Raw genomic sequence first — 22,003 nt, 5'->3', positions numbered from 1 at the left:
ACATACCTCCGAAATCCTACCCAAATTCGAGAAAAAAATTCAAGTATGTACTGAACTTTTTCGATGAAATTAAAATATTTAAAATCACACTAAAAAAATTATATTTAGTTACAGGGGTCAATTACAATCATTTTTTATCATTACACATACCCCCGAAATTCTACCCATTTCCGAGAAAAAAATTCGAAAAGGTGTGAAATTTTTCGACTAAATTAATATTTTTCAAATCCTTCTAAAAAAATTATTCCTATCTAGGGGTGTCAATTATACTCATTTTTGGTCAATAGACATGACCCCGAAATCCTACCCACTTTCGAGAAAAAAATTCGAAAAGGTGCGAAATTTTTCGACGAAATTAAAATTTTTCAAATCGTTCTAAAAAAATTGTTTTTATCTAGGGGTGTCAATTATACTCATTTTTGGTCAATAGACATGACCCCGAAATCCTACCCACAATCGAGAAAAAAATTCGACAAGGTGTGAAATTTTTCGACGAATTTAAAAAATTTCAGATCGTCCTAAAAAAATTATTTTCAGTTGCAGGGGTCAATTGCAATCATTTCTTGTGAATAGACATACCCGCGAAATTCTACCCATTTTCGAGAAAAAAAATTCGAGTAGGTGGAGAAATTTTTAAAGATTAAAAAATTTCGAATCATTTTGAAAAAATTATTCTTAGCTAGAGGCATCAATTACAATCATTTTTTGTCACTAGACACACCCCCAAAATCCTACCCAGTTTTTAGAAAAAAATTCGAGAAGGTACAGAAATTTTTCCGAAATTAAAAAATTTTGAATCATTTTGAAAAAATTATTTTTAGCTAGAGGCATCAATTGCAATCACTTTTTGTCAGTAGATACACCCCGAAAATCCTACCCAGTTTTTAGAAAAAAATTCGAGAAGGTACAGAAATTTTTCCGAAATTAAAAAATTTTGAATCATTTTGAAAAAATTATTTTTTGCTAGAGGCATCAATTGCAATCACTTTTTGTCAATAGACATACCCTCGAAATCCTACCCAGTTTTGAGAAAAAAATTCGAGAAGGTGTGAAATTTTTCGACAGCAAAAAAAAATGTTTTTCGCTCGGTACTAAAAGGGTTAAGTTTGGCGGTTGGCCAGGGGACGGAAATCATCGTCGAATAGAAACGCGATTCGCGCGATCATCGGTAAGGAGCCGCCAGCGGCCAGCGAGCCTCCAATTAAAGCAAAAACCGGATCGAGTTTTTTGCGCGTACGAAGATAATTGAAAAGCGGGGCCCGGGGACTGACCGATAGGTCCATTAGCTACGATGGAAAGCGAACGACTGGAAAGGACGATAAAAAAACGCAGCAGCCGCGTCGCGTAGCGAACAATTTAATCACGGTGAATCGCGACAACGATTTGATCGTCCGGCAAAATTGTCGGGAGCGCCGCGTCGCTTTTTTTAACGGCGATTATCTCGAAGCCGCTGACAGCCGGCGATAAATTGTCCCAGGTATTTTTTCGTACGCGCAACGACGACGCCGCGTCACGAAAATTCACCGACTCGCGGCTACACCTGCGGTGTCGAACGAAGAAAAGACCTTCACCCAGATTCGACACGCGGTTCGCCTGCCGCGTAACTGCATTCTGACAAGTGTCCGGCGGCCTTTTTTTACTTCTCGCGTTTTTTCTACGACCGGTACGCTAAGCAGGTTCTCCTCGAGCTTCACAAGTTCCACGACGACCGGATTACGCGTGTAACGCGCCATATTCGAGCGTTACGTGCGCCGATTCTCGATCAGCCCGAACGCCATTTATCGAACACGAATATCGTGTGTCCCCCGAGTACTCACCGAATCGATTACTCATCGCGTGGGAAGGGTACAACAGGTAGCCGAACAGGGAACCGTGTAAGGTGCGCGAGAAAAACCGATCGATATCGATCTCGCGCCATCACGGAACGAGAAATCGCTCTCGTAAATTCTATTCTTCTCGTTAACGATTCGTAGCAATTTTTAACAAATTTACTGCCACGGCGTACGAGGATCATGTCCGCCGGGTATTCATTTTTTAAACGTCGGTTTTCTTTACGATCCAATTAGCGGGACCGGCGATCAGGAACGATTCGGTTCGACCGCTTTTTTTTCCACGATAATGTCGGTGGAATAGTAACGTTACCGCTTCCTGAAACGAAACACGCCAGCTGGTTCTGCTCTATTTGCTATTAATTAGCGCGTCCAGCGGCCAGATCGCGATTCAAAGTCCTCGAATTCATCCGCGGAAGGGAATAGGAAGTCCATTCGTGGGCAACTCGCTCGGAGAAAGCACTCGTTTTGTGCAAAACTTTTACCTTCGGCGAGCGAGACTGGTTCGACGGTCGTAGATAAAAGACCGAGCCGCCAAGAAGTTTCCTTTCTCCGCGCGAAAAGAACGGCGCGTTCCACAAACGGAGGCGCGACGGTTAATGGAGACTGGATCTCGCGCAGGAAAGTTTTCGAAACGTGACGGTCGCTCGCGATTAACCGGAAAGAACGCCGCTGCTCGAATCAAGATTGATAAATCGAGCACGTAACGCGGTGTTAACCTTAATAAATGCACCCGCTGCTACGCGTACCCTTCGCGATTACGACAACTCGAACATTATCGTACGATACAGCAGCCTGACACGCGCGATTATTTTCTGTTTCAGGTAAAACGTTCTGCCAGTCCTGCAAGAAGAAGTGCAGCGGAGAGGTGCTACGAGTGCAGGACAAGTATTTCCACATAGGGTGTTTCAAGTGTGCTCAATGTAGCTCGAGCCTGGCGCAGGGCGGGTTTTTCGCGCGCGAGGGCTCTTACTACTGCACCAAGGTACTGAAACGTATAAATAAAAAAAATCACATGGTAATTATTAAACACGTAAATAGCGAGAAGGTCGAGAATTATTTGGAGCGCGTAATGCTACGCGATGAATACAATAGAGAACCGCGGTTTACAGTTTCCTTACTTTTTTTTTATTTTAACCCTTTTAGTGCCGAACGACGATATATCGTTGCGTATGCGATGGTGCCTTATTATTCGCGTTAGGAGAAAGCTATGTCTCAAAAAAAATTTGTAAAACATTATAAAGGGTCTAATTTTATTGCAAAAGCATTTAAAAAATTATTTTTGGGTTTAACACTTTGCCCTAGAAAAATTTCTTAAAGGAAATTTAATTTTTCTTCCAGACCTAACCCAGACCTGACCCAAACCTAATCCAGACCTAACCCAGACCTAACCCAGACCAAGGTGCCTAAATTTTTCGACGAAAAGAAAAAATTTCAAATCGTTCTGAAAAAATTATTTTCGGTTTCAGGGGTCACTTACAACTATTTTTTGTGAATGGACATACCCTCGAAATTCTACCCACTTTAGAGAAAAAAATTCGAGTAGGTGGAGAAATTTTTAAAAATTAAAATTTTCGAATCATTTTGAAAAAATTATTTTTAACTAGAGGCGTCAATTGCAATCACTTTTTGTCAATAGACATACCCTCGAAATCTTACCCACTTTTGAGAAAAAAATTCGAGAAGGTACAGAAATTTTTCCGAAATTAAAAAATTTTGAATCATTTTGAAAAAATTATTTTTAGCTAGGGGCATCAATTACAATCAATTTTGGTGAATACACGTACCCCTGAATTCCTACCCAGTTTTTAGAAAAAAATTCGAGAAGGTACAGAAATTTTTCCGAAATTAAAAAATTTTGAATCATTTTAAAAAAATTATTTTTAGCTAGGGGCATCAATTACAATCAATTTTGGTGAATACACGTACCCCTGAATTCCTACCCACTTTCGAGAAAAAAATTCGAGAATCTGTGAAATTTTTCGACAGGAAAAAAAAATGTTTTTCGCTCGGCACTAAAAGGGTTAATTAATGCTCGATTATAAACGTTCAAGTTTTTGCAAACTCCTCGCGGAGGAATGCTCGTATTTAACAGCTCGGTCCCCGCGATGTCTGATGAATTGATCGAAACGATCGTGTGTGTGTGTTTGTTTGTTGTAATTATTCAGGACTACAGGGAACGGTGGGGCACCAAGTGCGCCGGCTGCGGGGAGTACGTGGAGGGGGACGTGGTGACCGCGGGCGAGAAGCACGCGTTCCATCCGAATTGTTTTCACTGCCAGCGATGCAGACAACCGCTGCTGGGCCAAGGGACCAACGTGTCCCTCGTTCAAGGTAAGCCCGCGTCCCGAGGACCCTCCTCGAACCTTTAAAACGCGCCAGAGAACGTCGGTCCTCGGGGTAAAAAGTTTTACCTGACGCGAACGTTACACGTTTCTCGGTTTTGATAGGGGCCGCGAGATTGCCGTACCCGGTGAACCTGTTGAAGCAAATTACCACTTAGGTGTATCGCTGGCTCCGGCTTAACGAGGCTAGGCACGTGTGGCCTTGTAACGATTACCCGTTTAACGCTTGGAAATACGTCTGCACGAGATACATCGAGAGACGATCCTATCGCGATTTAAACCGCCTCCGCTCGGATCATTACCTTCTTCCCGTGCGAATCTTTACGCGCATCTTTCCAGGCCGAGGCCCCTTCATCGACCCGTCCCCCCGCCAGAATGTCGATAGAGTCGCGTATTTTTAGAGAAACCGCCGCAAACGCTATGCACTTCTCGAAAAGAATCGTCTCTCGATGACTGGAGAGGAATCGCCTAGCTATTTATACACCACGGGACACAAATCGAACGAGCAAACAATCGCGAAGCTGCGCGTACAAACGATGAATCAACCGAGGAGATACTCCTATAGTCGGGATAAAAGACAATAGCGGAGTAGCAGGCGTGCGTCATCGGACGTCGGATCGTCGACCGGATCTGTCCAATCTTAACTAACCGTACATTGTCTATAGGTCAAGCTCTGTGTCATCGATGCGTCGGTATCCCGGTTCGAGAGGCCTCGATGCCGGTTGGTTATTGCGCCGTCACCAGATATTCCGGAGACGGGCCCTCCGACCCCGGTGCATGCGCCGGTTGCGGAAACCAATTACGAGAAGGTCAAGCTTTGGTCGCTCTCGATCGCCAATGGCACGTCTGGTGCTTCAAGTGTCACAGCTGCGACACCGTGCTTCACGGCGAATACATGGGAAAGTGAGTCCCCAATATTCCTCTGGTCCTAAAACAGAAACACCCCCGTTTTACACACCGAATTTTCAAACTCTGCCAGAGACGGGGTACCTTATTGCGAGAAGGATTATCAGAAGCAGTTTGGCGTAAAGTGCGCCTACTGCAATCGCTACATCAGCGGCAAGGTGCTACAAGCCGGGGATAATCATCATTTTCATCCTACTTGCGCGCGATGCACCAAGTGCGGCGATCCTTTCGGGGACGGTGAAGAGATGTATTTGCAGGGCGCCGCGATATGGCATCCGCGTTGCGGGCCAGGGCCCAGTGGTCCCAACGGTATCGTCAACGGCCACGGCGAACCTCACACTCCCCAGCATCGTGAATCCGAACGGATCTCCAGCAGTGCGTCTGAAATGCAGGTAAGATCGTACAAATCGAGAAGGGAGAAATTTGTTCGTCAATTACGATCTACGGGAGTTCACCTCGATCTTGTCCAGCTGACAACCGACTTCGAGCGTTGCAAGTCGATAGGACTCGACTCTATATTTTCATTTCTCATCGCTGCGTTTTATCCTCAACATAAATTTAATTCGGAACTGGCGAATCGGATATCGATCTTGTAAAATATTGTACCGTCTCCGCTCGTCCGTCCGTACATGGTGATTGTTTCATTGGATCGTTGCGATCTTGCAGTAGATCTCGCACAAACGATTTAGCTGAATAAGGGGGTCAAATGTGCCCTTGAACCAAATCTGACATACGATGGATCCATCGATAGAGCATCAAGAAAAAACGTTATGTGCCAAATTTTAACCCTCTATCTTGTTTGGAAGGGTAGTTATTGAGGAAATTCGGATTAACGAATTTCTGCTACCACGGCGCACCCTACCAAAAAATCGGAAAAAATTCAGGGAGATAACCAATGACAATACGCATTTACAGTAATTATAGAAATCTAGTGTCTCGAAAGCTTCAATACAAAATCCGTATTTTTCTCTGTTTTTTTGCGTTTTCAATTTTTCACACGTAGAATTTGGAATCGAAAAATCGGCGAAAATTCTCAAACACGTATCTCAATAACCACAATGCACCAGATTTTTTTCATAATTTTTGTACTCGATTAAATAGGGGAAATAGGCAGAAATTCGTTAATCCGAATTTTCTCAATAACTACCCTTCCAAACAAGATAGAGGGTTAAAATTTGGCACAGAGCGTTTTTTCTTGGCGCTCTATCGATGGATCCATCGTATGTCACATTTGACCCCCTTATACGGCTGTACCCTTTATCTATCTTATCCGTCCTAACTCTTAATCGTTCGCATTTTCGATAACCTGTATTCAATTGATACTCTATTTTCACGATCATACAGACATTCGATATCGTTCCAAATTAATATGTGCACGTCGCTCTCTACGTCCGCCGAATGCATTTTTCGTTTAGTTGCATCGTTTGCTGTCGAACAACGAATTATTGTACTTCGTGTGCACACTGAATTGAGTTTGATCGTACGATTGTAAAATCGAGAGAGAAATACGACGTTCAGCTTGCATCGTGCTTATGTATATCCCGAACCGTTGTTACGCAACGTTCACTGTGAAACATTTTCTGCCCGGTTAACTTTGTGTCTGCGCCCAATCGTTGAGATCAATTTAGCGTAGATCAGTCTAGAGCGTAAAGTATCTTTACCTTTTTTTTTTTTTGTAACAGCTTTGTGTATAGCTTAATTTTTAATTCTCGATGATATATGGCTTTTCGACTATGCATTGTTCCGTAACGTATCGTTGTGTATCTTTTTCGCACGCTTCGATGTCCGGATTTTAAAATTACATATATATATATATATATATATACTTCATCAATTTTATCATATATTTGATTTTATTATTTTTTATTTTTATTATTGCTTTCTTAATCGTTGTTTACTTTTTTTCGCACGGTCATTGTGTATAGTTTTCATTGCGGTCACGCACGCCAAGCCTGAACGGATCACTATGCAGCCCTTACAGCAGCCTCAGTCGCAAGGTATGCCACGTATCTCCTAGCACATACACTCTCTCAAGAAACACCGCGTTTATAACGAAGATTATAGCTGAAAAACACCGCCTTTTCGTTGGAACTTGCCAAAGACTTTGCTTCGAGGTTCTTTTGTACTTGTGCAAGTTTTTGATTAGCCTTCGATTCCCTTTTAACGAGCCAAGAACCAACCATAAGTGAAACCTACGTGAAAGAATGGATGGCTAAAGCAAAGGTTGCGGGAGTAAAAACTGTTTGAAAATCCGAGAGAACGAAAGGCGAGAGTTTTGCTAGGATAAGAGAGTGACGTTTCTTGACGGAGTGTTTAAGCGCCAATTGAGTTTTAATCTTGTTTCGTTGAGTACGTAGCTAAAGTAAACGGTATGAGAGACGTTTGCGATTCGCCGTAAAAGCCTAGCACGAGTTTAGCCGCGATAATATGCGTTAATTGCCTCAGTATTACCCCGCACGAACTGGCAGTCCCGGACTGATATTGAGAGAGTATGGACGCGGTGCATCCGAGGATGTGTCTAGGATTTACACGTACTCGTACTTGACCGAAACGCCCAGCCAAGGATATCTGAGACGTCCGATACAGCCCTACGACAAACCTCCGACTAGCCCACACTTTCATAGACCTAGCTGTAAGTCTTGAACGTTCTTTATTCGCTCGGGGCAGTAAACTCTCTATGGAATTGGTTTACGAACCGAACGGAACTGGCGTGCTCGAAAATTCAACCCGTCGTTTTATTTTAGCCTCACGTTCGATAAGAAGCAGCGGTGGACGCAGCAGCCGATCCGGAATGCGAGCTCTGGTCGATGCTCTCAGCGAGCCCCGACCGAAGTCGCCGGCCAGTCAAGTAGATAATGACGAGCCAATAGAGCTGGCGCATTATCCGGACGCTATGAAGCCGCCTCCTGGAACCAAGCCACCGATCGAAAGAGACGATTTCCCGGCACCCCCTTATCCTTACACGGACCCCGAGAGACGCAGACGATGGTCGGACACGTACAAGGTATCCACGATCGATGTTTCATCGAATCGATACGTTGTTTCGATAACGCGTTACACGTTTACCGATTTAGGGTGTACCAGCGTCCGACGACGAGGACGAAGTCGACAACAAAACGTACATAAAGGAGGTGGAGGAGAAACTGAAGAAGGAACAGGACGAGCTGAGCAAAATCGACACCGGGATAGCGAAGGTGTTCTTGCAGGATCGCGAGAAGGATCGGGAGAACTTGAGACACAAAGCTGCGAACGTGGATCCTAGAAACGCGTCGAGAACACCGTCCGCGGCCAGAGAACCGACTTACAGACTGCGATACGAGAGCCCGGTCGGCGCATGTAAGTCCCCGCGACGTTCGTTTCCGGTCTCGGTTGGTCGTATCGTGCGTTGCAAACGTTTACTTTGACCCGCAGCACCATCGAGAAATATAGATCACGCCAGACCCTGGGAGGACGATGACGGTTTTAGCTACAGGTCCAGCGGTCCGAGTTACAACGGTAAGTGTCGACGTCGCGCGAACGATCGTTAGTTGTCATTATTATCATGATCGTCTCATTAACATAAGTGATAATCATCTCATACATGTCCACACGTTCGCACATGACACTAACATACCACTCTACCGTTTAAAGTAACGTCGGACATTAGATTCCGAAGTGATAGCGGGGGTGGGGAGCGAGAAACGTTCCACTTTTACCACTAAAAAAGTTTGTGCTATCGTGGAACGGGAACCGTTGCAACGTGCGAATGCGAATCACGCAGTGGGGGAAGGGGTCCGTGCTCGATTAACGAACGATAACAAGTGCGTGACTCGAGCAGGAAGTTTAAGTTTTAAGTGGCATAGCACCAAATACCGCACACTCTGGCCGCCCATTAACGTAAACCAGGTGATGTATGTTCCGCTTTTGCATGTGGTCGGCATATACCTTCGATGTGCTTGCCTCTTCTTACCGTATCTCGACTATCTCTCATCCGAGTACATAACAGTATGCGTTATGAACCGAACATCATCCTTCGAAGTAGCGTAATCGATGCAAAACCCCTCGTTTTTTTCTTTCACTTTAGCCACACGATCGTTCCATTCGTCATTATATATACATATATATACGTTGATTATCCTAGACATCATCTTGCCGATCCTCTCGCATGGTACTTTGGTTTCGATCTTCGCAACTGTCCATCATACACGAACACACATTGCTCAAAATAAAAGATAAAAGCGTACATCATTCTCTCATGATCTTTTGAACGTTTCATATAACTTACAATGTTGGAAGATAATCCGTATACGCTGTAGAGTATCTGTATTGATTTCTGTACAGGGTGTGGAAGAAACTGCACCTTGGTACGCAAAGACAAATTACTATTATTTTTCTTAATTTTCTATACGCCTTGTACGCGTCTACGTATGTACGTACATGTTTATTTGCGCCGCATGACACTTTGGTTTCTTCGGCACTGCATACATTTCTCTCGCTTTGTCGGATACTTTACGCGGTGAAAACGTGGTCTCCGGCCACCGTATCTTCCAATGTTGGATCATCTAAAACGATAAATAGAATACCGCTGTCTACGTTAGTCCACACACCGCTACCTGTATCATCGTGTCTCTATTTGTGTTTTTGTGTTTGTGTTGTGTTTGCGTGGGCGGCAGTTGGGAGGTCATCGGCACGCTCCCCGGCTCCCAGAAACTATCCACCCCTTGGTACTCAACGCGCCTTCACTCTTCCAAACGCCGCTAGGCACTATAATTCGGTGAGTTCGAGAACTTTCCAATTCACCTACCGTTGATCTCAAGTCAAACGATAACTTTCTAATTGGGACCGAAAGCGAATTTCAACCCCCTTGAAACTCGCCTTTCGCCCGCGCAGGCCAAGAGACTTTTCAAGAGCAGCCGCCGCGTTAACGACCGAGGATAATTTATTGTTGACTTGTCTTCACCGGAGGGCATGCTTATTTTTTTTATCTCTAGCTTATGGAAAAATGTTTATTATACTTAGACACAGGTGCTGGCTTCTTCGTACGTAAACATATACCGGTGGCGTGCAAAATTATCGTGTTTAAGCCCGGTACTTTTACACGCTGCTCGTGTATAAATACACTGAGTGTAAAAAGCATTCGTACACTAGTCAATTTGAACAAAAACATGCGTACATATTCTTAGAAATCTCTGGAACAAATTATTTATTATGAAAATATTAACAAATTTCCAGAAATTGGCGTGAAATATACATACGTGTAATAAGTATTCGTACACTTCTAATTTTACAACAAAAACTGTAAATTTTAGTGCATAAACGTAACAAAAATCAGTCTATTTGCTATTTTAGTATCTAGTGGGATTTCCTTTAGATTGCATTAGGTCGTCCCATAAGTTCGTGCTGTTCGATATTCTGAAATTGATAAGGATAAAATTTGTAATCTAATAAAAAACAAAGAAAATTTGTCAGTTGAGGTGATTTCTGAAATTTCAAACATAGTAACATCAACAATTGATAGAAATTTGAAACAAATAGATATTGTGTCAAAGTTCGAAGTTTCGAATCCACACTAACTTATGGAACAAAATTTTCTTAATCGCGGTAGAGCCTGGTTGCGCAAATATTTCTGTTAGCATATAATAACAACCGAATCTTATAAGATATAAAATATAACAATCTCCAGGCTTATTAGTGGATAAACAATTTGTAAATGTCAACGTTTTAATGAAAAGCGTTAAACTAAATTTGAATAAAATATCCAGCAAGTTTTGGAGCGACGATACAATGACTTTGCCAAAAGAAGGGGAAGGAGTTGTTGAACGAGAAGAGGTTTACTATTTTTCATAAAATTCCATCATACGTTTAAAATATTACTTCAAGTTACAGTAGAAAACTCGGCACGAACATATGGGACAACCTAATATAATCGCTTTAAGCCTTTGTGGCATTGAATTTACTAAATTTTTTGTTACAGTACTAGAAATTTTGTTCCATTCCTCTAAAAGTGCATTTTTTAAATCTTGTTTCGAAGAAATGCGATGGTCTCGAATTTTTTCTTCAAGATGACTCCATAAGTGCTCTATCACATTTATGTTTGGAGACTGTGGAGGGATTTTTAATTGCCGCGGCACATTATATAGCATCCACTGACGTGTATTAGAAGCATTATGCTTTGTATCATTATCTTGCAAAAATATATAATTGCCCTGTAACTGCATTTTATTTGCACTAACCCGAAGATGCTCTTTTAGAACATCGATGTACATTTTGTGATCCATGATACCATCGATAAAATGGAGGGATCCAACCCCGCTCGCACTCATAGAGCCTAACTGCCAAACTGTCACTGATATTCCCCATGCTTTACGGTCGCCTTCAAATTTCTTTTTTCGTACTCGGTATTTTTTCCCCGCCATACCGTACATCGTCCATCTGACCCAAATATGTTAAATTTACTCTGATCGGTAAATATAATACGGTTCCAGTGCTTCATAGGAACTTTAACGTGCTCTTTCGCGAATTGCTATCGTTTCTTTCTATTAATTTCATTTACGAAATATTTCTTACGAGCTACTCTGCCGTGATATCCTCTATCCCGTAAAAAATTACGCGCCGTGCTACTGCATCCATTAATGTCCAGATCATTTTTGAGTTCAGCTGTGATTTTCACCGCACTTATCTTTGGATTTTCGATTATCTTTATTTTTCGAATTATCCATCGGCCGGTATACTCATTTATTATTCGTTTGCGTCCGTTTCTTGGATTATTTACAGTTTTTCGATCGCCATATCTCTCGATGATTACCTTGAATCGTGGACCTCGGTCTATTTAAAACTTTAGAAATTTTACTCAGTGTTTTACACTTATTATGTAAATTTATAACAATTTTCCTTTCTTCTTCAGAGGTTTCCTCGCGTTTTCCTCCCATTTTATTGATAATTTCGTTGATAATGTTTGAATTCAGGATACTACCTATACCGACAGCATCTCCAGACATACTGATGGTATGTTTACATATCATGGATTATCTTGTAATCGTTCTATGTGGAATGTTAAGGTATGATTCCACTGAGGCAACACTATGCGACTTGTAACATGCCACATGTCGTTCGGTAACACTATGCGACCTGTAGCATGCTACTTGTCATTAACTGACGACATTGCTCGACATGTTCAATCTTGTCGATTCGACAAAACAATATCAAATAATCCCGCGCTTTTTTATTTCGGAAAGTAAACAAATGAATGTGTAGCAAATACACATGTCAAGTGTCTACATAACGTCGATTTCATGTTGCATGCGTCGTAATCGCATGCGACATGTTGCCTAAATGTTGCCTTAATAATATTGCGTATATATATGTTATGCGTAATTGCCGCATGCTACATGTTACCTCAGTGGAATCACGCCTTTACGAATCAAAGACTGTACGAATACTTATTACGCGTATATTTTAGGTCAATTTCTGGAAATTTGTTAATATTTTCGTAATAAATATAAATAAATAATTTGTTGTTAATGACTAGACTGCGGATGTTTATGCATTTATGGGAAATTTTAATCCTGATAAAACTACAGAATGCACTTAATATGCAAAAATATAAGAAATAAAGTAAGATACGAATTATTATATTTAAGGGTTGAGACAATCATCTACAAAGCTCCCGTTTTATTAATTCTATTATTAAAAATGTGAATTTGCATAAAGATCCGCGGTCTATTAATGACATTTGTTCCAGAGATTTCTAAGAATATGTATGCACGTTTTTGGTAACATACTTTCGTAATGAACAAAGTTCTGCAAACTTTTTGTTCAAATTGACTAGCGTACGAATACTTTTCACACTCACTGTATATTTTTTTTCGTGTACACGCGCGTTACCCTTGCACATTCTCTGTTCTACGAGAAATAAGAAGCTTGTGCACTATAAACATCGGTTATGTTCCACCTTGCCGCGGGGATGCGAGAAACGGTTGAATTAACTATAAAATCTCAAGGGGACCTATCAGCTTTTCTTTTTTTTTTTTTTTTTTTTTTTATTATTTGTCTTTGACGGTCTTCTTCCTCGACGCGTTCGTTCCACCGTCCATGCCACGATATTTATAGAATATCGAGTACGCGTTCGAGTTACATATTCCAAACGTGTTGAATTAACGGGAAGAGGAAGAGAACGTCTTTGCAAGATAAAAAAAGCGTGACGGTGGGGTAGTCTCGATGCAAAAAAAGGTTCGGTTGAAATCGTTTGATCCTGTTGTACACGAACGAGTTCGCGATAACCACTCCATGCATACAAAGTTGTACGAAACGTAATGTTTTGTTGGCGAACGTTGGGCATTCGTATGGGAATGAACGATTCCACTTTTTCCGTTGAAACTAATGAGTAATACTGTCGATTGACTATTTGAAACCAGTTGTGAGCTCCCTTCGGCACATCCCGAAGCCAGGGTACGGTCTGGCACCGCGAAGTCACACCTTCTCCTCGACCGGCGGTTCTGTATCTGCTCTCCCTGTAAGTCTTGCACAATCGCGTCACAATCGACGACCAATCTCTTGCACCTGTTGCTGAACTTAATGCTCTAAAGACTTATTATTATTATCATTATTATTATTGTTACTACTACTATAACGTATACGCGGACACCAATGATTTTCCATCGACTCTAAGATGTACGCTTTTCTGTCGTCTAGGGTGATTATTCGTTCAGTGGGATGGGAGACAAGACGCACAGCACTGATTTCTCATCTGGCAAGTCAGATAGTGAGTAACAAACAGAAAAGGAAACCGATCACGTTATCTTGCCACTCTACTACTTTCGCAGTACTCTCGAACTTCGACTTGTACATGCTTTTTTTTTTTTTCTTTCCTCGAGGTAGAGTGCTCGTGGAACAAGGGGTCCCTCGAAAGCAATTCTGCGTTTCTAAACGTTCCGCGAGCACGCGACACTTATTTATTTATTTTTTCTCTCTTGATTATATATTACTACGATTACTAGGCTTAATACCTGAGCATGCTTTACTAATGCATCCTCGCTCTGACACGCAACAAATACACACACACATACGCATACACACAAACACGTACACACTCGTACACTGTCACGTTTCATTACCTTAGGTGATTCGACGTGAGGTATCGTTTAGATTACAAGATCACGTAAGAAACCGTTCGGACTGTTACGATTATTAACCGTACGGATGATTTCTAGCGATGCCCGAGCGATAACGTGCTTGAAGATGTTTGATCGTTGAAAGCTGCCACGTAATACGTATTCGCGTAGCTTATTAGTGAATTCAGGTCATATGTACAATAACGATCATCAGACATTTTGCTTATAGCGATTCGAGTCGAATCAATCGTGTTCCTGGTCGTTCGGTTCGGATCCACGCGGGCCAAGTTTCGACGTTAAACGGAACACGATTGATCGATAGAAAGATTGTACTTAACATAACGAAACGGTTTGTGCAACATGGTTTGACATGGTTTTTCTTTCCCATTTTTTTCCCCAATTTTAGTATCAACAGGCAGCATCACGGATGTGGATCGACGGGCACTGGTATGTACCACAGCCCCATACTACTCCCGGCGAATTAGCATGGTTTGTAGCTTGTTTTTGCATCTGATTTATAATAACCGCGCTTCGATCGCGTTTAGACGTTCGCGCGCACATGGCGGGAAATTCGCGTAAATCCGAGTAACGTACCAATAATCACGGAACCGATTAACGAAGATTCTGTACATAATTACGTTGCAGTTTGCCTCTATCGCAATGTAAAATACTATCTGTACATACAGCGTTGTATATTTATTCGCGCATGCTTGCTGTACATTTGCTGCGACTCCTTTATATTTTTGCATTTTTATATAGTTGTCACTTCCTTTTTTTTTTTTTAGTTCTTGCCTTGGCATTTGAAGTTTGCATATTTGATTTATATTAACCGGAACGATTCGATCCACGATTGTTTTTTTTTTTTTTTGAGATTATTGGCTGCATTGATTTGCGATCTGTCTTGCAACCGAGATTCTCGTCGATCCGACGATAACAACGATCCTCGAACGACGCGCCGAAACCGACGTTTATCGCGGCTCTTCTCGTCTTTTCTGCATTGGAATTGCGTCTGTTGCATAACCGTGCATAAAAAAAAAAGAAAAAAAGCAAACCAAAGAACCGGAACTATGTCTACGCTGAAATGAATGCGCATGGTGCATACCATTGCCCCCTGTTTCCTTCGTCGCGCCAATCGAAAAGCGTAAACAACGATTCGCGGTGAACAGAATCAGTTCGAACGTTTAACGACTGCGTCCAAGAATTAATCGTAACGAGCCAGTTCCTATTACACGTTTCAGTCTAGCTATAGTTCCGTGTCGTGTCGACCCTTGCTGAATAGACGCAAACGAGACACCAACGACGGTGCAACGCGTCATTAACGAACATGACGTCTCGCTAATTCTTTTTCTTCCCATTTTTTTTTTTTTTTATTTGCTGCAAAGTTGGTACGAATCTTGGGTCTTATACAGCGACGCGACAACAAAGTTCTCGCACGGACAAAGATCTAGATCCAGTCAGGATCTAGGATGTCTAGAGCAGTGTTTTCCAAAAGGCTACTTTCCTCGTCGAAATACAGAAATAACCGTTGTTTGAATTTCTTGGGAGGGGATGCTCCAAAAAGGTTTGGAATCCACTGATCTAGGGTATCGCTTCGACAAACAAACTATTGCTCCGGCGTAAACTTTTTAATAATAATCTTCGAAAATAGTTACGACGCGGCGGACTCGGAGTTTGGAGAATCAGTTTTGTCTTCTGTCGTGCGAGATACTTTATTCGATTAAGTGCACCGCTATTAACGCTCATTACACAAGACGAGACGAGCTCGTTACGGTAACTAATGTTCGATCGGTGCTTCAGAATGATGGTGGAATGCTTCCATCATCGACCACGTACACAGGTGGCCTCGGCTCGGTGGTCGGAAGTCACGGGGGCCATCATGTGAGAAGATCGTTGCCAGACATGGGCACCACGTCGTCCGAACCACCGAAACTCTATCCTTACCACTTGCTCGTCATCACTAACTATAGGCTGCCCGCCGACGTGGATCGTTGCAACCTTGAAGTGAGTAATTACACGGCTAATTGATACCCACGGATTTAATAACAGCTGGAATCGAACGAACGACTGGAATTCCTTTCGGCGAAGTAATACCGCCTGGCGGTAATCGACAATTGTTAGCGTGGGACCCGTTATATTGTTGTTTCGAACCGTACTGCCTGACCGTACGAATCTATTTTTATGGAATATTTCATTTTCAGCGACATCTTTCCGACGCGGAGTTCGAGGCAGTTCTTCAGTTTACGCGCGCAGAATTCTATAGACTACCGCAGTGGCGTCGTAACGAGATCAAAAGACGCGCCCGACTGTTTTAACCAGCAGCATTCGTACTACGCGTTCTACTTACTACCTTCATCGTGTCACGACTGTGTTTCCCGTGGTACAGAGTGCACATTCCTTCTGCCGCAGTAAGCGTATGCATCATGAGATAGAGGAGCACGTGTTCGATACCGGCCATCCGTGAATGTTTTTAGTCGAGAGAGAGAGAGAGAGAGAGAAAAAAAAAACGAAAAGGTATATATATGTATCGCCAACGCCATGTGAAAAAAAGTTAAGTATATACATACATATACATACATATACATATATACATACCATTCGGAAAATTCGCTTCAACCACAGACACAATTACTACTTGCAAAGGGTTATAACACGAAAACGCTACTATTATAAGAGCTATCATTATCATTAATTTTTAATTATTATTATATTTTACTATAAGCAATATGAAAAGTTTAAAATATAAGTAGATAGGAAGTCCAGATTGCCGGGTGACGTGTATATATACATATACATATGCATGCTGTACCTCTGTTTTATCACGCGTGAAATATACAGATTGTCCTGTAATTCGTGATACGACCGTAGAGATCAATTACACCCTTTCGATTTATATTTAAATATTTAATATGGATACGTATCCGTCTACGTATATGTTTGTTCGACGGCCTCGTCCCGGAAAAAAAAAACCCCTAGTCCAACCGATGTTTGACCATTTTTCCGGTTCTACCACCGATTACGAGACACGCTGTATAAAATGTTTCTTAATTGTTTCTCCGACTTTGCATATCGACTGCACAAAAACGTTCTGCGGCGCGGGCGAGAGTTGTGCATATATCGCTGAAGAAACTATATTCGCACTTGGCTAAAGCAAACTACACGAAAACAGGAAAAAGCGGAAAAAAATGTTAAGAAAACTAAGCTCCTGTATTCCGTAGGAGTACGAAAGATAGCCGTGCGTACGTTGGATGTAGAACGTTTAAACCTAACCGTGACCAGACGTTAATTTCCGTATAGTTTCGTGGAACGCGATTATATCGGGACACATCACGAAACTAACCGTGTACGAGAGAATCTTAACCGATTTACTTGTCGCGTATCACTGCACAAGTCCGTGAATCGTGTTTTACTATACTACAATTCGCCTCTTACCCCTAAGTCATGTGCCTATGTGTAAATGTCGGCGGACATTTTAACACGAGGAGTCGTTTCTCTTTCGAGAGTGTCTAACGCACGTTTGTACATTTGCGCAAATTCCTGCAGTTTCGAACGTGCTCCATGATCTTGCGAAAAACAAGGAGAAAAAGAAACGATCCGCTCTACGCGAACTGCAGCGTTTTATCACGGCGACAACACGGCCGCCAAGACATTTTACAACACATCACACGCTCGAAGCGCCTTTTATCTTTAACCGATTCTCACATTTTCATTTTTCTTTTTTCTTTTATCGGCGGTTATTCTCGCAATTTTCTATTTTGTTTCTTTTTTTTCTTTTTTTTTTGTATTTAAGTTTTATTTTAATCACGACGAGTGATCGCAGATAAACCTAATTTGTAACACAGATCATGGTGCACCGTTATAATTCACGCTGTGCAATGCGAACCAATGTATACATACGTTTCTGTTGTATAGAGCACATTGCTTCCGCTAGTCCCTGAAGTTTAAATAAACGCAACCTACACGAAAACCTGCATTCACGCGTTCTTTACATTCTCATGAATATTATCCGCGTCACCGAAGTATAGAAATATTTTTAAACGGGTCAGTTACGTCGGAGTTACGCGTTCGGTGTCGATTTGTCTTTGTTTTCTCATTATACAATCGAAATCCCCTTCTACTTTACATAAGCCACTCTTGGATGGTGTTATGGCATCAGCGATTGGAGCATTCAGCATTCGAGCCCCCCTACATCAGTGTCATTTATTGTATCCTCTATTGAAAAATAAAGCACCTGTCAATTACTATTACTCTCACGCTATTCCTTCATTTTTTTATACCGTAGATACAAATATTTGTACGACGTTTGTTATCAACGCTTATAAAATGTATATCGACGTTAATGAAAAATACAAATTCAAACAATACCAAGTATTTTTATTGCTTTATACCTTCCCCTTTACCCTTCGTGAATTATTAGTTCTAAGGATTTAGCGTTTCCCGAAGAATAACAAAACCCTCTAGCACGCTGGACACCGCCTCGTATTCGTCCAACACGAGTTCTGCTCTTTCACCGGCGGAAAGCAACGTTGGGGTCGTGTGGACGGATCCACCGACGATGGATTTCGGATTTCCAGCTTTCCCCACGACGTCCACGCTCTGACCTACCCTCACGGATACTGGTAAACTCTATTTATCGATACACGGTTTAAATAATACGATGTTTTATCAGAAACGAGGCATACGATCCATTTCTACGGGCCCTAGAAACTCGTAATCGTTTAAAAATTGCACGGACGTACTTGCAAGTTCTCGTCCAAGGTGACCAACCATCTTGGTTCCATCGCGAGCGCCAAACAGTACATCAAATAATGAGACTTGGCCAGAATCAAATTACGACAATCGAGAAACGCGACAAGGACCACGAGCAGTCCAGCCAACGCGGCTTGGTCCAAAATCTTCGAAGCGTAACGCAACGGGGATATGGACAGCGTACCCTGTACCGTACAATTGCCAAGAATTCGTGATCGATTCGAATCGCTGTGTACTTTACAATGATTCTATTACTTTGCCAAGATGAACCAGGCCTTGGGATATGCGGACCAGGAACAGGTGTAAAGGGTTCTTCGCGTGATAACAAGCCAACTGTCTCAACATGGTAGCGAGACGCGCGTTGTTCGTCCCAGCGCCGACGAGGCCAAGCGCGAAGATCGCGTTATTGGCTACGTCCGTGTCGTTGTCGTGGCTATACTTGTTCAGAACGCCCAAAATCGACAGGTCCGGATTCGAGAGAAAAGTCAAACCCAGGGCTAATGGCATCGCGCGTCTCGCGGACAAGGAACCGTATCTTCCGATCTAAGGAACACGATAATATCGAAAAAGGGTATTCGATGTAACAGAGAAGTGGACTAGTTACCTGCCCAAAGATTCGCGAATTTTCTCTTCCCTCTCCCAGGCCAACTACGGCGACACCAAGAGCGGCTATGGCTTGCGACGATCCGATTTCTCTGAAGTGTTCATGAACGAATCAGTGAGAGAGCAAAAAGAATACAGAACGAGCGTACTTGGATTCTTCGTTCTTATTCTCAGACTTCTCTTTCGTGCTGGATACGCTGTCGCCATCGATAGATTCCGAGCAGATCCGCAGCAATTCTTGCACGATCAACACGTCCCCCGAGCCGGCATACGCGCATATCTGAAAACAACGATAAACGTATGAAGCAAAGTTCACGGAGGATTCTTTGCGCATCTATAAACATTGCCTGTAACATGGTTTGCGCAGCCAATTTGTAGGGGTCGGGTAAAATCTCGAGCGCCGCCGAAGAAGCTTCTATCATGTCGCGACACCCCATGTATATCATCCCCAGAGACAGTGGCAGAAATCTACGATAATCAATTTCAATTTGAACAAAAAATCTAATAAAAAAAAAACTTACTTTCTCCCAACCTGGAATAAGTGTTGGACAATTCTTGAGGAGTAAATTCTTGTAGCTTGTGAAGGATTATCGAGGACGCGTCAGCATCGGCGGAACCGACGTTTATAAGGCCTATCGCGATCGCAGCTAGCGCCACAACTTCCATGGTACCTGAAAATTACCACCGTTGTAAGAGAATTTCATTTATCCGGACGAGTTTCACGCTGACTTTCTTTGTCCATGAAAGCTCCGGTTAACAATTCGTTGACGTCCGTTCTTCTGGATGCAGCGTAAGCCAGACCCAATCCTAAAACCGCCCCGATCCTGAGCGTGGCGCTTGTGGAGCACACGTAATTGCTGAGAAGAGCTAACGCTGGATCGCACTCGTTGCGAACGCCGCAATTCACGATCCCTATAGCGAGCAACGCGCCTGATTTGATGAAATCCTCGCCCGTGTAAAGGTACCTAGGACGTGAAACGATGTGAAAGCTCGTTGGCGACTCGTACTTTTGGCCGTTGAACCGGTATTCACTTGTCGATCGGTACCAAACCACCGTCCACGTCCCACATGTGTATCAGTCCTAAAGACGCAGTGGCTGAAAGCATTCCATGGTCCTGAAAAGCAACGTTACTTCGCCTTCAATGTGCCTTCGAGTTCCCCTACGCTTCGTACCTTGTTCTTGTAAATCCAGCAGGACTCCGTGTTCGCCATCAGCTTGTCCTGGCCGAATCCAGCGTGCACGAAGCCGGAAACGAAGCTGGCTGCTAAATTCGCTCTCGCTGAATCGTATTCGGCGCGTCTGAGCGTACTGGTCTCGAGCCAAGTCTTGTAAATGTCGTCGGGGTGTTTAGGCTCGAGGATGTCGAGTTCCCTCGCGAGCACGAGGAAGTGACCGTTCACGTGACCGTTGCTCAGGATCGGTTCGATGTCCTGAGCATCCTCCAGCGTTACTCGTTGCCTCGCGAGCATGAACGCCAGCTGTTTCCTCGTCAGGCTGTCCGGACAATTTGCGAGACACTTGTGCACCAGCTCCGAGTCGACCAGTTGCTGGCCCACCAAATACGCCATGCAGAACTCCTCGAATCTCAGATACTGATCGGCAACAATTTTCAGTATTTCTCTTCGTTCGGTGTCCTCGCTGAGGCATCACGATAAGCTTATTTTAAACGGGTGAATCAATAATAATAACATCCTCGTTGCGTCATAGAAAATTACGCGCGTGGCATCGCGAACCTCGTGATAAATTAATAATAATAACGGGAGTAACCAGCGTCACCTGTACATCGCGCAACCTTCTAGGTAACGGCACACTCTGTTAAAGTTCGTGCTGTTCAAGTAGTCGTCGAGGAGGTTCAGCTGATCGATCTCGAGACACAAGTCGCATCCAGGTATCTCCGCGTTGTGTTTCATGTCGAATTCCACGATGCTTTTCACCAATGGCGTGAGTGTATTTCTGCGATAGAATAGACAAGGAAGCGTTAATATTAATTCGTGCGCTGTTCATTAACGTCGAAACCACCTTATGCGTTTCTCGTCTCTGACGGGAGCATTCGTCCACTCGTCGACGATTTCGTTCTCCAATTGTCTCACGTATTCGTGGCCCCACTCCCCAGGATTCACCACGTTCCCTTCGATGCAGTATCCAAGGCACTCCTTGGAGCCTGGAGGAGCACCTGCCATGGACAGCACGCTCAGGACTTCCGCGAACTGCTGTTTCACGTCCTTCGATCGAATCTTTTTGTATGCCTCCTTCAAGGTGTCGTACGAGTTTCTCAAGTATTTCAGTGGTCTCGGTACAGAGGTCATCGATGTGGTCGAGGTCTGCATCAGCAACCTCAGCTGACTCAAAGAAATCAGCATAGCTTTCTCGTCCTTCCCCTCGAATGCAATAATAAGGAATGCACGTGTACTATGATCCCTCAAGATTATACAGTAGCAATAAAACGATTTAATGCGTCCTAGACTTTATATCAAGTTGGCTAAG

The 22,003-nt window shown here is 43.0% G+C and overlaps 2 protein-coding genes across 14 annotated transcripts in view; one reads left to right on the top strand and one right to left on the bottom strand.

The window, feature by feature from the left end:
- LOC122399918 (actin-binding LIM protein 2) overlaps positions 1 to 17,332 on the top strand; it is a 28,627-nt gene extending 11,295 nt beyond the window's left edge. For 2 of the 13 annotated variants that reach the window (XM_043400992.1, XM_043400987.1), the window contains exons 2-15: positions 2,654 to 2,814; positions 3,998 to 4,163; positions 4,840 to 5,077; positions 5,154 to 5,472; positions 7,006 to 7,077; positions 7,526 to 7,712; positions 7,825 to 8,084; positions 8,155 to 8,416; positions 8,492 to 8,575; positions 9,733 to 9,833; positions 13,751 to 13,820; positions 14,576 to 14,658; positions 15,967 to 16,170; positions 16,368 to 17,332. In XM_043400992.1, the coding sequence (XP_043256927.1) occupies positions 2,654 to 2,814; positions 3,998 to 4,163; positions 4,840 to 5,077; positions 5,154 to 5,472; positions 7,006 to 7,077; positions 7,526 to 7,712; positions 7,825 to 8,084; positions 8,155 to 8,416; positions 8,492 to 8,575; positions 9,733 to 9,833; positions 13,751 to 13,820; positions 14,576 to 14,658; positions 15,967 to 16,170; positions 16,368 to 16,481 (2,321 nt within the window). In that variant the 3' untranslated portion in view covers positions 16,482 to 17,332. Of the gene's footprint in view, positions 1 to 2,653; positions 2,815 to 3,997; positions 4,164 to 4,839; positions 5,078 to 5,153; positions 5,473 to 7,005; positions 7,078 to 7,525; positions 7,713 to 7,824; positions 8,085 to 8,154; positions 8,417 to 8,491; positions 8,576 to 9,732; positions 9,838 to 13,473; positions 13,572 to 13,750; positions 13,821 to 14,575; positions 14,659 to 15,966; positions 16,171 to 16,367 lie in introns of those variants that run through there. The other 11 variants (XM_043400986.1, XM_043400997.1, XM_043400988.1 and 8 more) reach the window with 11 other exon arrangements.
- Positions 17,333 to 18,515: 1,183 nt separating this feature from the next.
- LOC122399920 (26S proteasome non-ATPase regulatory subunit 2-like) lies at positions 18,516 to 21,971 on the bottom strand. Its single transcript, XM_043400999.1, is given in 11 exon segments — positions 18,516 to 18,792; positions 18,906 to 19,100; positions 19,171 to 19,458; positions 19,520 to 19,798; positions 19,866 to 19,986; positions 20,051 to 20,189; positions 20,242 to 20,483; positions 20,551 to 20,633; positions 20,692 to 21,157; positions 21,296 to 21,472; positions 21,539 to 21,971. Coding segments are annotated over 11 exon segments (2,538 nt in total). The 5' UTR covers positions 21,880 to 21,971; the 3' UTR covers positions 18,516 to 18,585.
- Positions 21,972 to 22,003: the final 32 nt, after the last annotated feature.

Source organism: Colletes gigas, unplaced genomic scaffold (assembly GCF_013123115.1).
Source record: "Colletes gigas isolate AHSC1104 unplaced genomic scaffold, ASM1312311v1 Colletes_gigas_Sc00015, whole genome shotgun sequence".
NCBI lineage: Eukaryota > Metazoa > Arthropoda > Insecta > Hymenoptera > Colletidae > Colletes > Colletes gigas.
Note: the sequence above shows the minus strand (reverse complement) of the source record. Positions and strands in the feature narration are given on the sequence as shown.